Here is a 13,354-nt window from a genome sequence, read left to right as displayed (position 1 = left end):
CATAAGCTCAAGAATGTTGAGAGATCACATTGTAATTTTATAATGCAAAACACTAATCTTTAAAAATTAGGTATTAATTTTAGACAATTGCTTGTTTACGTTTTAAATTTTCAATAGGTCTTGCAAATATTTCATTTTTATATCAAGTTTAATATGTTTATATTACAATAATAGAGCAATCCACAACTTGTTTCTATGCATTCTCCTTTGGCACTAGTAAAAATATTGTATTCAAGTTTACTTGCTTATTTATTTGTTAATTTATTAATTTTACTATTGTTATATTCTCTTGTTAATCTTTACTATCTATATAGTTATAGAGGACATGTATAAAACAATATGGATACATAAATTTGACAAATTTTATTACTTGAACTCTCACTATGATTTTTCAAATAGCTAAATAAAGTATTGGGAATAATATGTGACTTGGAGTATCCGATACTTCAAAATTAAGTGTCTGATGCTCCAAAATTAATGAAAAAATAATTAAGAAATATCCAATACTTTTAATAAGTATTTGATACGTAACCGTGAGTATCCAAAGAGTATCGGTATCGAATACGTATACAATATGGATACGTCTCCCTTTTTGAAGTATCCGTGCTTCATAGGATATAAGATGGTGAGTGTTGGCGAAAAAGGGTGTGACGAAAAGGTATATGCATGCAATAAAACGCATGTATAATGGGGTATTGACCACAATTAGATCATTTGTAGGAGAAACTAGTAAATTCTCAATCACTATTGTATTGCATCATGGGCCAACTTTGAGTCCTTACCTATTTGCCATGGTCATGAATGAATTAACTAAACACATTTAGGATGATAGTTCGCAGATGATATTGTTCTAGATGAAACTAAGGAAGAAATCAACACTGAACTACATATATGGAGAGAATCACTCAAGTTAAAAGGGTTTAAAATTAGTAAAAATAAAACTGAATATACAAAGTGTGACTTAGCAACAATAGAAATAGAAATGATAGAGAAGTGAAGATTGAAAATCAGAAATAACAAAGTGAAGTTTTTCATTATCTAGGTTTGATTATTAATAAGGATAGTGAGGTTGAAAATGACGTGATTCATAGAATTAAAGTAGGTTGGCTCAAGTGTGCGAGTGCATTTGACATGTTATGTGATTGACGAATTCTAACAAAATTGAAAGAAGAATTTTATAGAACAACTATAAGGCTAATGATGCTTTATGGGAAAAAATATTAGGCAACTAAAATACTTGTCAATAGAATGAGTGTAGCTGAGTTGAAGATGCTTAGATGGATATGTAGTAAGACTACGAAAGATAGAATTAGAAATAAATATATTCTTGAAATGGTAGGAGTAACACCGACTGAAAGATAAGTTGAGAGAGAATAGGTTAAGATGGTTTGATCATTTACAACGAAGAAATGTAGATGCAACAGCAAGGATGAGTGATATGATTTCCATAAATAAAAAGTTGGGGGAAGGGGAGGACTTAAAGTAACATGGGATATAGTCGTAAAAAAAGATATGAATGTATTTCATTTATTTGAACTTGTAGCCATCGATAGAGCAAAATGGCAAAAAATGATTGACGTAGATTGGGAAACAATGCTTAGATTGGATTGGATTGGAAGCGGGAAACGGAAACTGAAACTTCATCCAAAAACATTATGGAAAATGTGAAACATTAGGTGATGTAAAGATTGAATAGGTTGAATAACAAAAAGAGTAAAGTTTGAATAGGATATTTGTAAGAAAAATTTATCAAGAAACTTAAAAATAGCAATGTAAATTATTTTTATATTTTCGTGATCAATTAAAATACTACTACTACTACTGCTACTACTACTACCCAATATCTATGGAAACTTGTTAAAACCTATCACCTACTTCACCCACTTCACCTACTCCACCACCTACTACACCTACTCCACCCACTTCACCTACTACATCTCCTATATATACACCTACTCCACCCACTTCACCTACTACATCTCCTATATAAAGAGCACCTCACCATTTGTAATTAACAACATACATTAATCAATAATACATCATTTTTAACATGGTATCAGAGCAAGGTTAAGCACTTAGTATTTTTCGCTTCACCGGCGGGCGGCAACCTCGCCTTGGCCGCCCGCCGGACCTCAACCTAGTCCGCTAGAATTGTCTACACATACCTTCTTCACTATCTCTTCTTTGATGATTGCTTCACAAACAACTGATTTTCCACGCCCTCCAATCCAGTTCACTGCTGCTGGCTTCTTATCCGAGCAAAAGTTTCCAGAGATGCCAATGACATCCATGTCTGGGAAATCCTTCTTGAGTTACTACCAGCCATGAATGGCATCTTAATCCCTACTCTCTCTCATGCTCATGCCCATACTTCTCTTTCGTCTTCCACACTGCTTCTCTTTGTTTTCTCTCTCTAACTCTTCACTACCCAATTCCCATTTCCTTGGCCGAAAAATCGCCCTCAAAGTCGATTCTTTCGGGCATTGCGAACACCAAGTCTTGGTTCCAGTTCTATGGCCGCGGCTTTGCCATTCGCGTTCCTCCTCAGTTCGAGGACATCATGGAGCCCGAGGATTATAATGCTGGATTATCTCTTTATGGAGATAAGGCTAAGCCAAAGACCTTTGCAGCACGGTTTGCATCTTCAGATGGATCTGAAGTTTTAAGTGTTGTCATTCGCCCATCCAATCAACTCAAGATTACCTTTTTAGAGGCTAAAGATATAACAGATTTGGGTTCATTGAAGGATGCAGAAAAAATATTTGTTCCAGGTGGGTCAACTCTATACTCTGCTCGCTCAATAAAAATTAAAGAAGACGAAGGTTTCAGGACTTACTACTTTTATGAGTTTGGTCGAGATCAACAACTTGTTGCATTAGTAGCTACTGTCAACAGTGGAAAGGTATTTATTGCTGGAGCTCCTGGCCCAAGAGAGAGCACATGCATATGTGTGTTGTTTTTCTCTCTCCCATGTGACCCACTCTTCAACCTATACTTTTTATTTTTTATTCTTTCCCCACACTCCTGTTTCCCACGTTGTTCAGATTCTCCACCCTATATGTTTTCTTTTTCATTACACTCTTGTTCCCCACTCCACTTTCTTTTCTTTTTTATATTTATTTTCCTCCATCTTTTGAAAAGACACCGAAACATCAACTGGTTTGCACACCGATCATCTTACTTTTCCATTAGTGGTAGGACCCAACCAAACAAATTTGAATCTCACATTTCCTTTTTTATTTATTTCTTATTCCTTTCACATTCACACATTTCTCTTCAATTTTATTCACATACTTCTCTTCAAATTTATTTTCTTTTATCTTCAAAAATTTAAACATATAAACACATACTCGAATCAAGTCCACAAAGATAGCCACTCATCCCGGAACTCTCAAGGAATTCCTATCAGAAACCACGTTGATCAGGCGTGTTTCCGAAAGGACCTCAAAGCAAGTTCACCGGTTATGAATACTATCCGAGAGACTAAATCCCATGCTCACATAAATGCAACACATAAATCCTAACTTTCATGATATCTATATGCAACGTCCTCACTATACGTAATAAACCCACTGTGGTAAAAACCACTTCCCACGAGCCCAAAGTATTCAAACCCGGCTCGCTCTGATACCAAGTTGTCACGCCCCATTTTTCTATTACTCGGAGTCATTACCAAATTCTTTAACTTAATTCAATTTCAGAGATAACATGCGGAAATAAACTCATACATTCAATCCGTAGAAGTGATTAACAATACTCTCATTCGTATGCAAAGTAAATATTACATGAACTAACTTAATAAATTGCCCTTGGGCTTACATCATTAAAAGTACAAGAAGAAGGGTGTAACCCTTTACAACAATGGCATTCCGCCAACATAACTGAGGCCCCGTGGCCAACAAATAAGAAGATCCAAATCTTGTAGCACACCCTGCTAAACACCTGAAAAAGATTCAACAACATGGGATGAACATATAGTCCAGTAGGGAACTCAACATGCTCCTTAACAATAACAACATTACAGATAGCTATGATCATGAACACCCATTCTCATACTAGAATAATAATGTGACAGTTTATACAATATATATATATATGAATATATATATGAACTTTTCTTGAAAACAATCATTTAATTCACCGCTATAAGCGATTTATCCTTCCTTTTTCCTTCCATTAACCCCCGTTCCCAATCTTTTATAACATTAACAACTACTTAGAAAAATAGATTCACTAAGCCCATTACTCTTCCATTTGCCACACATACAACAGATGTGCCTTTTCAAAACATATTTGGCATTTCAATGCAATTCCAATTATATCATAATTATCCATGCACACCTCTATAAAAAAAGATAACAACTCAACTACATACATAAAATCAATCAATGAGTCAACTCGTCCCTCCAACACTGTAACAAATACAATCCACAATGTTTCCAGATACACTGAAACAATAACAAAACAACACTGCACTACTAGCTATATGCGTAGTAAGCCAAAGATACACTTCTCACCACAATCTACCAGTTTACCAGGCGCTAGCTGGAAGGGTATGGTACCTTAGATTATCAGCGCGTCAGTTCTCCAGGCGCTAGCTGGAAGGGTATGATACCTTTGATTATAAGCGCTGAACACATAAGTGTGTGGAGTCCATCCCCTATCTTCTCACACACACTGGAGTACAACCCCTCTCTTCTCCCAAACCAGTATACAAATATAATGTAATTCAGCATTTCATTACATATAATGTTCAATCAACAATGGTGTATTACATACACAGCAATTCCACACAACCACGTCATCCTCCACCGATGACCAAGGATAAAACCTCTAGATGCAAATATTTAGTACACCTATTAAAGACTCAATTACTATGAGATCACAAACCCGACAACAACATTAACATGGTAGTTCAAGATACAATTCCACACATGTGTGTGTTCAACACTCATGAAACAATAATCCAATTTTCATACGTATTTCAAAACACTTTTCCCATTTCACAAAACAAGTTCCACTTCCCTCTTTGTTTTAACAAAACCAACTCCGTCTCTTTAGTTGTCACAAAACCAAACCCATTCCTTTTGTTTTACAAAAACCGATTTCTACCAATAAGGAAGCCATAACTCACATTAGTACACTACATACATTTCAAACCCATTCCCAAGCCAAAGTTAACCCCTTAGGCATTAACACCTTCACCCACTCACATCAACAATAGAGAGTTACAATTTAGGTTCATTATTCTCCATTTTAATTTATCAATCAAAATATGATTTAGGCCTTTTTCCTTTATCAACTACAACATGCTAATTTACACTCCAATTAGCCCAAAACAACCCTCAATGATAACATAACCATTTTCATATACCCAACCCTAGGTTCCTTCTCATGATTTCAAACAAATCCAACATGGATATGATTTTTATGCAATACAAAATTACCACATGTCTATCTATAGATGAGGTATTGAAAAAGAACAAGGAGAATCCCTACCTCAAATGGAGAACTCAAATGGAGAAGATGAGAAAAACTCGGAAGTGCTCCAAATCCCAAATTTCTTGGATCACAACGAAGCCCTCGACGATCAACACACTTTTTACAAAGGCCCAAGATGAGGAAAACACTCTAGCTAGATCAATCCTAAGAGAGAAGTTAGGTTTTAGAGTGAGGTGCTCTCCAATAGAAGTTTTGAAAAAGTAAGAGAGAGAAAGGAAATCAAAAAGTGAACAAAAAAGTGATTTCACGGACTGATATAATAACAGGTCCGCTCGAGCGTACAACACCCCGCTCGAGCGTCAGACACAGGTTCACGCTCGAGCGTCCAAAGATCCGCTCGAGCGCCGGATGCACTCTCCCAGAACCTTCTGCAGACGTCCAAAATGCTGAGAGACGAAAATTCACGCTCGAGCGTCCAAACTTCCGCTCGAGCGGAAAGACAACAACAAAAGCCCACTCGAGCGTCAAACCGCCGCTCGAGCGGAGAGACCAAAACCTGGGCAAAAATTTCTAAGTTTTAAAACACAACCAACTTATTCCCAACCTGCCCAATACGACCCAAAACTCTAACACAAAGAGTAAGGGATAGAAATGAAGATAAAACAACAACGAATCTACGGAACCGAGTCCGGATTACAGTTAAACAATAACAGGGAATACCGGGATCGCTATAGAAACTAACTTCCATTTATATTGTTATACATTATACACACACACACACACATATATATAACAATATATTGTATTAGTGAGTCAGAGTATATAGGATAAGATTGTTGCATCTCTATGAAACAGAAAAATTACACAAGTTTCTTCCACATGTCGTCGTTCATTGGAGATTACAAACCAATACTTGCATTGGCAAAAGAAGACATAGTGACAGAATTGCAGTATAGCTTTACCTTGCATTGCGGCCTTAAAATACTTCTCCAATTTATTAGAATACACAATATATTTACTACAAACAATTTATAATTGACTTCGTATGAGCTATCTTCTTCCAAACCTTCTTTGATCTCTTCCCATGTTGACGCATTTTTACACCAAAAATCCTCACTAGCCATTCTTCTTTCCTTCGAATAATGTAACTTCCAATCAACAAACCAAGCAATACTCCACACCCATATCCCATCAACACAGCTTCCCAACCAAAGCCATCAAATTTGAACTTAAAATTGTGGCTAAATGAGGATGGTAAAGTTGGTGATTCTCCTATCTGGACATTCCCACAATTCTTTGACAATGGAAACCCGCACAAGCCTAGATTCCCCTCATACGAAGTGTTTGAAAATGTTTCAAACTGCTGGCCTTGTGGTATAATCCCAGTTAGATTATTTTGCGAGACATCAAAAACTTCAAGGAATGTCAAGCTTGTTAGTTTTTGAGGTATCTCACCAGAGAGCTTGTTTTGGGATAGATCCAAGGACTCAAGCTTAGTTAGATTGACCAAGGACAATGGAATCGGACCTGTGAAGCCATTTCTTGAAAAATTTAGGACAGGGAGGGCTTTGAGTCTTCCAATAGATATGGGAATCTTTCCATCAAACTTGTTGTGCGAGAAATCAACAGCTTTGAAGATGGTGATGATCCTTACGAGTGTCATTTCCAGTCCTTTATTCATTATGGTTACCGAATAATAATTACCATAATAATCGCCCATATAATTTAAGGAGGATTTGTCTTCATCATCCATCATCATTGAATGCATGCTCTCAAAGTGTTCTGATGGCAAAGTGCCTGTAAATTCATTGTGAGACATGTCAATGATATGTAAATTGGTGAAGGCTAATCTCTTCCTTGGTATGGGACCATGGAATTTATTATCTCGCAAGACAATAACCTTCAATCGGGGCAGGTTCTCCAACCAAAATGGAAAAGCATCTTCTATGAAATTATGACCAAGATTCAAAATTTCTAGGTTCGTGCAATTCGCCAATGATCTTGGAAGCACCCCTTGCAATCCATTGTGGCTAATGTCAAGTTCCTGTAACATGCTTGCGTATCCAAATGTTTGAGGGATGCTACCATGGAAATTGTTTCTTTGCAAATTTAACAAGGTTAAATTTCGTTTGAAGTTCCCCAAACAGGTAGGAATTAATCCGGCAAATTGGTTATTGGACAGATCGAGATATACAAGAGAATGAAGATTGCAGACTGGATTGAGTTCTTCATTTAGGTGGTTGTTTGAAAGGTCTAGCGCCTCCAACAATTCCATTCGAGTTTTCAGAAATTCAGGAATTTTATTTATGTTGCAAGACGACAATCGTAATCTCCTAATGTTTCGGAAAGAGGAAGGAGTGGAATTGGTGGTGGTCAATGATAGACCACTGTTTGAAAGATCCAAATCAGCCAAATTTTCAAGCTTCGCAAATGTGTCCAGCTCAACAGTGTCGCTTAAATTATTTGACGAAAGATCAAGAGAGGTAAGGTTCACAAGATGAAACAAGGAAGGAGGCATTGTCCCATTGATTGAGTTACTGCCTAAATATAGAGACCATAGATTTGTAAGGCCAGTTGTTGATGATGGAATGGGACCTGTTAGTTTATTGTTTGAGAAATCTATATATTGAAGTTGCGAGAAGTTGGAAAAAAATTGAGGAATTGGGCCTTCAAAATTGTTGTATGAAAGATCAAGCCAAGTTAATGGCGTGAGGTTTGTAAGCGATCTCGGAATCGTACCAGAGAAATTGCAGTCATTGAGGTCTAGCTCCACCAAGTTTTTAAGATGGCCGATTGAAGATGGGAATTGACCATTGATCAATTTATTCCATCCAAGATCAAGCCAAATTAATTGTGTGAGGTTTCCAAGCGATGTCGGAATGGTACCGAAGAGATTGCAGTCACTGAGGTGTAGCTCCTCCAAGTACACAAGTTGGCCGATGGAATTAGGTAGCTCTCCGGTCAAATCTATTTCAGAGAGATCCAACGACCTAAGGTGCCTAAGGTGCCGGAGAGTTCCATTAATAAAACTTGGAAGTTTACCTGTGAGTTCTCTGTTACGGCCTAACCGCAGCTCCTGCAGTTTCTGTAAGTGGAAAATGCTATTGGAGAAGTTATTCCCTTGCCAAACTGCTTCTGATGATGATTGTATTGGGCCAGAGAGATAGGATTGAGAGAGGTCAAGATAGGTCAAATTTGTGAAACGGCCAAATGAAGGTAAAATTTGAGAGTGATTGAAGTTGTTGAAAACAAGGTCGAGGTGTTGAAGGTGAACAAGATTGAAGAGGCTGCTGTTTGGATGGATGGTACCATATAGGCAGTTACAACTGAGGTCGAGCCCAATGACATGAGCAGTGGTGTCATCACATGTGACCCCATCCCATGCACAACAATCTGTACCCTCTTTCCAATTATCAGTATCATATGGAACAGAAAGATCCCTGTAGCAACGGGTAGCAGAGCAATTGAAGGAAAAGAGTTGCTTAAATTGGAGCAAAGCAGTGCTCTCGTCATTATGGCAAAGATGTGCAGAAGAAGAGAAGCAGAAAATTAGGGAATACAGGAGGATACATATTGTGAGTTGATAATTGGATAGTAAGAAACCCATTCTTACACCAGTATTGGGTGGGGTGGTAGAGAGGGAATTGGATATGATGCTTCTTCTATATGCACTCTCCTATTTATAACTTAATAATAATTCAATAATAAAAAAATATAAACTGAAAATTGTCATTGTATAGTCTCACATATTATTATTATTATTATTATTTTTTGAGAACGATAGTCTCACATATTACCATTGTATTAATTTAATGGACTCTATCACTCGGTCAATTTTATTACTAACATAAAGATAATATATAAGATGATAAATTACTTTTAGTAAATAAATGTAATTAGTATTCAACAAAGCATTATTAAAAGTATTGAGTCCCAACATTGGTTAATTTTTATTACTAGTAATATAATGCTAACATTTGAGGTGATATATAATTTTTAGTAAATAAATGTAATCATCATTATATTATGAATAAAATTGTATTTGAATCATGAATTGGTAAAAGGATTTGAAAAAAGAAAGACAAATATAAGAGAAATACAAATAAAATATAAGCTAAATTTTTTATCCACATTCTCACATTTTCGTTTTCTTTTTCAAATTAATATTAAATTCATAACCAAACATGATTTAAAAATATTTTTATTTTATTTTCTTTGTTTTTTATAAATGATTTGGCCATTTTCCAAACAGTGCCTAAATAAAGGACTCACAATACTGTTCTAATTTGGTGCTTTATGTCAATAGCAAGCTTGACTAAATAAAAAAATCCGCGTTGATTCTTCAGCACGATGGGCTTCGGATCTCCTGTACCCATCTTCTGTCTCGTTCATCTTAGGCTACCATGTCGTCAATCTTGAAATCATAAATGGGACAAAAAATGTGTACAAAAAATGGGTATAGGTGATCCGAAGCCAGTACTTTGGACTTGGAATTATTAGATTGTCCTAATTATATTAATATACACACACTACTGACATCAAAGAGTAAAATATATAACTAAGGCCCTGTTTGATTAACATATATAATGTCATGTTTGTTTTTAACGATGAAAGGCTGGCTTAGATTAGTAGTAAGAAAAGGTTTATAAAATTATTTTTATTTTGAGAAATTGTGAAATGAAGAAATAATCTAATGTATATAAAATAATTAATAATTTAATTTACTATTGAGAGTTTTAGATATTTCAAGTGCTAGTAAATCATTCTTACTCATCATGAGTGATTCCTCATTTTCCATTTAATTTTCATAGGGTTTTTTGATTTTCTAAATAAATAGATTTAATATTATTACCCATAATAACACACTCACAAAATGATATTCTGGATCAAATTTCTTAACGGATCGAGCCTTCTTCAAACAAAAAATAACAAACTATATAAGCTTTAACTATATTATTAAAAACAAAAAATTATTCAAAACCATAATTTTTATAAATAAAGCTAATAAATAATATAATATGATATTTTTGCAATTATAAATTACCATTAGGTGTTTTTTTGCTTGAAACAAAGGACTGAAAAATGACATATTATGTCGTATGAATTTTTTCAATAAAAATTATATATATATATATATATATATAACATTATATTTTGTGAAAATCTTTAAAATTTTGTACATCTTTATTGAAGAAAGGGATGGAAAAATGTGTACTCGGAGAATTGAAGAAGAAAGTTTCTTACAAGATGTTCATTGGTGCAAATCCTCTCCACTCAACCAATATAATAAATAAAGTAACAGGTTGGATTCTCTCAAGTTGGCGAGAGTAGTTGCGCTTAATGAGATCGTTTTGGGGTTAATCTCGATAATTTAAATTGTTAATTTTTTAAAATTTATTGAGTAAATATTCATATAAAAAATCAAAATAATTAGACATTGGTAGTTAATAGTTATATATTTGAATTACATTTATCTTAAAAAAATAGACAACAAATATAATTTCAAGAATAATCATCAATTTTTTTTGTAATGTAAATATTATTCAAATATATAGCTATTGATGTGCAATCACTGTAATGAATTTTGCATTCAACGAATCTTCAAAAGTGAGCGGTTTGAATATATTATCAAGATCAATCTCAAAGGGGATGCACCAAACCCGAATTATTCTATTAAGTTAGACGACTAACTTGAGGAAATTCAAATCGAAAATTAATAATTGTAAAGCAACCAAAAGAAAAATTGAAAGCTTTTGTCACTGTATTTGTCCTGTAATTTTTAACTAACGTTTGGTTCTTTGAAATTTCATCTCATATTTAGTGGATGATTTGGTCCTCAAATATTGTTTGTATTGATCTAGATTTCATTTCACAAATTAGTGGAAATATGTTGGAATTTAATTGGAAGCTTCACAAATTAGAAATTTTTTTTTTGGGGTCATAAATCATTGAGTAATATTACTAACTTGATTTTATTAATAAAACTTAGGAGTCTACCTTGATATTATCTATAAGCTTTAAATTAATCTTTAATAATCTTGATTGGATAACCATAAAATTATATTTTTCTATAAGTTTGATTTTTCAGTAAAATTAATTTAGAAGTCTACTATAAGGCTTAAGTAAGTCTTTAGTAATCCTCACATCATAACGATAAAATTAAATAGAACCCCGTATTACACTTTTATTAAACTGGACTACAAGCCTTGAATGGTTACAAATTGATGAGGCTTGGTAAATGTTTTATTGTTGTTGTTGTTTTTTTTTTTTTTTTTTTTTTTTTTTGATATTTTTTTGACTTTAGGTGATTTTTTTTTTCTCCTGAAGATGCTTTTGGTAAATTTCTTTTTTACTTATTTGGTGCAGCCTATCTAAGCTGCTTATAATTTTTTTTATTCTAGAAGACTATATGTGCCAGACTATTTATTACATCTTCTGCTTATGTTTGGTATGACTTTTTCTTATAATTTATTAGAAAGAAATAATTTAAATAAGTTAAAAAAAAAATAATTTCTAAAAGTTGGATGACGATTGATTTTGGCTTCTATTTTCAAATTACTAGTTTTTAATTTATAATAAATTGTACTAAACAACACTACAACTACTGTTATTATTATTATTATTATTAGTATTAGTATTATTATTATTATTATTATAATAAAAATATTATCAAATTGATTTCTTAGATTTTGATTTTGGGAAAATTATTTATAAGTCCTATTAGGGAGACTTACGCTACATATGGTCTTACTAAAAAACTTATGTTCTCATAACTTCTGTGGGAAGTTTGTTGACACATTTACCCTCAATATTAATTGTTAATATCATAAATAACAGTAAAACCATATATAGGAAATTGAATGTTACCATAGATCATATCTATATAAACATAACGTAACGTGACACCTACATAAACGTAATGTGACACCTATGATCTATGGCAACATTTATAGATCATATCTACATAAACGTAATGTAACGTGACACCTACATAAACGTAACGTGACACCTATGATCTATGGCAACATTCAATTTCCTATATAGGAAATTGAATTTTACCATAGATCATATTTATATGAAACGTAACGTGACACCAACATAAACCAGCAACATTTTCACATTCAATTTAAAAAAATAAAAACTCATTAAGTTTGCGAAACGTAACGTGACACGATACGTTACGTTTATGTAGGAGTCACGTTACGTATAGGTGTCACGTTACGTTTATATAGGTGTCACGTTACGTTACATTTATGTAGGTGTCACGTTACGTTACGTTACGTTTATGTAGGATCTTGTGGAATACATTCCTATTTAAATAGGACTTGAGACTCTATAAGAAATTACACATGACTTAACCTAACATAAGTGTCTGAAAAAGGACTTATAAATTAATCTCCCTTTGATTTTTTAACATAAAGAAGAAGAAAGAAACCAACAAATTTATTTTTAATATTTTTTTTGATTGGGCCAAATAAGAATCATTACTGACTGTAATTACAAGTCTTTGTTTGTGGAAAAATTTGGATTGTTGAAAAGTTTAGAGGGATTCTTGTAAACGAAATTTAGTTATGTGAAAAAAGAAATGCATGACTGAGTCATAAAAAAATTGGAATTTAATTAAAAGTATCAAAAATTAAAATTTTTGTGACATAAGTCTTTCAATATTTAAAAACCGACCCCACATGCCTTTGATTTGTCACTAACTTTAATAAAAGTCTTCACAAATTTTGACTAAAAGTTTTAAGCAAGTCTTCTTTCATCTTAACTTGAGATCTTCAATGATAATAAAGTTATGCATCTAAAATTTTTATATAGATTTTTTTTAATGTGTAATTTAAATTTAAATTTTATATTGTAGGGGAACGAATTGAAATAAAAATTACGTTTTTTAGGTATTTTTTTTTTATGA

At 33.5% G+C, this 13,354-nt stretch overlaps 1 protein-coding gene across 1 annotated transcript; it reads right to left on the bottom strand.

Moving 5' to 3' along the window:
• Positions 1 to 6,380: 6,380 nt before the first annotated feature.
• LOC114285301 (uncharacterized) lies at positions 6,381 to 9,113 on the bottom strand. Its single transcript, XM_082896980.1, has one exon. The coding sequence runs from the start codon at positions 9,047 to 9,049 to the stop codon at positions 6,461 to 6,463; it is 2,589 nt and encodes an 862-aa protein (XP_082753106.1). The 5' UTR covers positions 9,050 to 9,113; the 3' UTR covers positions 6,381 to 6,460.
• Between the last annotated feature and the right edge of the window lie 4,241 nt (positions 9,114 to 13,354).

The sequence above is a fragment of the Camellia sinensis genome, chromosome 12, assembly GCF_055761805.1.
Source record: "Camellia sinensis isolate YWXY chromosome 12, ASM5576180v1, whole genome shotgun sequence".
In the NCBI taxonomy this organism is placed as follows: Eukaryota; Viridiplantae; Streptophyta; class Magnoliopsida; order Ericales; family Theaceae; genus Camellia; species Camellia sinensis.
This window is presented reverse-complemented; position numbering and strand designations above follow the sequence as displayed.

Bases quoted from the DNA above. Each gene is read 5' to 3' on its own strand.
- LOC114285301 (XM_082896980.1), bottom strand. From the start codon at position 9,049: ATGGGTTTCTTACTATCCAATTATCAACTCACAATATGTATCCTCCTG.